The 3416-nt window shown below is 40.0% G+C and overlaps 1 protein-coding gene across 1 annotated transcript in view; it reads left to right on the top strand.

Moving 5' to 3' along the window:
- Positions 1 to 1967: 1967 nt before the first annotated feature.
- LOC107562631 (cGMP-dependent protein kinase 1-like) overlaps positions 1968 to 3416 on the top strand; it is a 20029-nt gene continuing 18580 nt past the window's right edge. Inside the window, exon 1 of the mRNA XM_016247304.1 lies at positions 1968 to 2091. Within this exon, the coding sequence (XP_016102790.1) occupies positions 1968 to 2091 (124 nt within the window). The remainder of the gene's footprint in view (positions 2092 to 3416) is intronic.

Genomic DNA, 3416 nt, shown 5'->3' with positions numbered 1-3416 from the left:
TATTAGTGCTGTCAAACGATTAATCGCGATTAATCGCTTCCAAAATAAAAGTTTTTGTTTACAGAATACATGTGTGTGAACTCTGTATATTTATTATGTATATATATAGCCTAAATACACACACATGCATGTACATATTTAAGAAAAATATGTTGTTTGTATATTAAATATATTTATAAATAAATATGCATGAAAATACATGTGAATATTTTCAAAATATATACATGCATGTGTGTGTATTTATATATAATATAATAATTCTGCTACTGTGCTTTTAAGACTTCTATGTAAACATCCTCTTTGCATTCAAAATGAATAACAGCATTTACAGGTTGTGGGTTTGGTTTTAGCTCAGATATATTTGTGCTTCCCTGTCTAACAATAATAGCCTCTCTGCAAAAGCTGTTGTTTGTGAGAAAACAATGTGTGATAAAATACAAAATCAGACTGAAATTTAAATAAACTCCAGACCCAGACATTCTTTCTTTATATTTTTTAAAGGAGTTCAAAAGCTTGGGGCCAGTAAGGTTTATTTATTTATTTTTACTTGTATCCTAAAATGATCAAAAGTGACAGCAAATGCTTTTTCTTTCTAGTTCAAATAAATGCTGTTGTTTTGAACTTTCATCAAAGAATCCTGAAAAAATGTATCTCATGATTTCCACAAAATATGAAGCAGCACAACTTTTCAACATCGATAATAATAAGAAATGTCTCTTGAGCAGCAAAAATACTGCTTTGCTATCACAGGAATAACTTAATTTTTTATAACAGTTTAAAAAAAATAGGATTAAATTGTAAAATTGTAATAATGTTTTACAATATTACTGTTTTTGATCAAATAAATGCAGCCATGGTGAGCAAAGGACACTTCTTTCTTTTTCCTTGCAAGTCTGACTTTTTTCTCTGAATTCTAAATTGACTGTATATATTGTTTTTCTTTATTTTTTCTTCAGCCATGGAATAAAAAAAAATAATTGTGACTTTTTATCTCACAATTCCGTCTTCCCTTCCCAGAACTGCAAGTTAATTCTGAGTTTATGAATTGTGATTCTGAATTATGAGACAAAAAGTCTGAATTGTGAGATTAAAAAGTCGCAGTTACCTTTTTATCCTGTTGCTGAAACAAGTTGCCATAAGTATCTATATATGCATGTACATTTTAGTTTGTTTTTACACATGCTGAATGAAGCCAAGTTACATTCTCATTATCCATATATACTGTATATCAGTCTGACTTTACAATAATTGTACAATTTCAGTTAGACTAAAGCATTTACATGGCATTTTAAAAAAAAATGAGACTTTGCCAGTGCTTTAGTCCAGCTAAAATCAAGAACAAGCAGCAAATAGGTCACTTCACATAGAATTCTTAAAGATACAGTAACCAAAAAAATAATAAAGTCTGTTAAGTCTGTGTAAAATAGTCATAAAAAATGTATTTGGTGCCAGAAACCTTGACTAAGATCACAAGTGTACTTCAGACTCTAATTCACTCTGTTCCTCTGTCTGAGTGAGGCACATTAATTAGTATGCACCTCCCATAGTGTTTGCAGGATCAGGCAGGTAGCAGGAGAAGTGTGAGACTGACCTGTTTCTAGGAAGACAGAAAGAAAACATTCCTGCTGGTTATGTGAGGCGAAATGAGTTTTAAAATGTCAGTGCAAGTCTAAATACCCAGGTTGCAAATGGAAAAAAAAGGATGGAAAGCAGTAGCGAGGTCTATTACCATCCATTAAAGTGTTCATCAATACCTGTCTGTGAGCTGTGCTAACTCCAGCCGTGATTCATTAAAGGAGGCCGGTATTTGTCCTGATGTTCTGGATTGTTTGGGCTCTGAGCATCTCCGTGCCTAATCTGTGATGGGTCAGATCATCGACTATGTGACATTCACATTGCTGCTCAACACCTGTCACTCCCGGCAACCTTGAGAGCTGTAGATGATGTGTGTGTGTGTGTGTGTGTGTATGTTAACAGAGGGAAAACTGGAGGCATCCAGGGCTGGCCAGAGGCTGCACATCATTGAGCCGGGGATGATGTTCGAAGAACAGGCCCTCATTCATAACCACACCTGCTCCAGTACTGTCACAGGTATTGACATACATATGTGCATCCACACACACATACAAACACACACACACACACACACACACACACACACACACACACACACACTTGCTCATTTCATCCCTTATAATGCATCAGCAAAGGAGAAACACACTGAAGGAAAATGGTAACACACACACACACACACACACACACACACACACACACTTGCTCATTTCATCCCTTATAATGCATCAGCAAAGGAGAAACACACTGAAGGAAAATGGTATTGCTCAGAGGTCGCTCTTTTGTAGCTTAGAGGGCTTATTGGAGTCCTTTATTTTTATTTACTCTAACTGTAAATAACTGTACTCTAAGTGTTTCACTGACAACTCCTTAAATAAATAAGACAATTGTTGACATAGAGTTAGAGTATAGTATAGGAGTTGAAAAAAAAAACTGTCATGGGATGAAAAAAAAGGTAATTGTCAGACTCTGTTCTGTGTCTTTATATGTCTACACTTGCTACGTGTGTTTTCCTTGTTCCCTGGAAGTTCATTAAAATATATATGTTTGAATTCCACTCCTCGTCTCCTCGCTCCTTCGTCTCCGTGCTCCTCACAGTAGCGAAACGTGACAGAATTCCGGACCCAAACAGAAAGTATGCGGTGCCCCTTCTCCCCGTTTTGTTTCCATTTTTTGAAAGTCTTTTGTTTTCTTGTTCCCCCCACCCCCCCGCGATCATGGAAATCGCCTCTCGTTTCTCCGCCTTAGCCCGCAGAGATCTCCTCTTCTTCGAGTACGCCTGGGAATTCTGCGGGCTCGCCGCGACGATGGCATTGGATGACGCCACCATCAATTCTCTGTTTTGACTCGGGGCCAACTACCATCGCCCCATGGACCTCCCAGACACCAAGGGACTAGGCTGGAGGGAAGGGATCTACCGGTGTCTGGGTAGTGTCCGGGCCCGAGCCAGAACCAGCCCACCGTCAAGCCCGCCGGCCGCAGCTCTCTCCAGCCCACCAGCTGTTCCTCAGTCAAGCTCACTGACCACGCCTTTCACCCCGAACCTAAAGGGGAATCGAAGGAGGAGAAGGTTCCAGTCCCAGAGTTTAGCCCAGAGAGGGCTCCTGTCCCCGAGTTTAGCCCAGAGAGGGTTCCAGTCCCCGAGTTTAGCCCAGAGAGGGCTCCAGTCCCCGAGTTTAGCCCAGAGAAGGCTCCAGTCCCCGAGTTTAGCACAGAAAGGGCTCCAGTTCCCATATCCAGTCCAAGGAAGGATCCAGTCCCCAAGTCAAGCCCAGGGAGGGCCACTGTTCCCGAGTTAGGCCTATGGAGGGCCTCTAAAGACGATATTCTCCCCAAGGATTTGG

This window comes from Sinocyclocheilus grahami, unplaced genomic scaffold (assembly GCF_001515645.1).
Source record: "Sinocyclocheilus grahami isolate Dianchi unplaced genomic scaffold, SAMN03320097.WGS_v1.1 scaffold831.1, whole genome shotgun sequence".
Classification (NCBI taxonomy): Eukaryota; Metazoa; Chordata; class Actinopteri; order Cypriniformes; family Cyprinidae; genus Sinocyclocheilus; species Sinocyclocheilus grahami.
The sequence above is the reverse complement of the archived record's forward strand: the minus strand, read 5'-3'. Positions and strand labels throughout refer to the sequence as shown.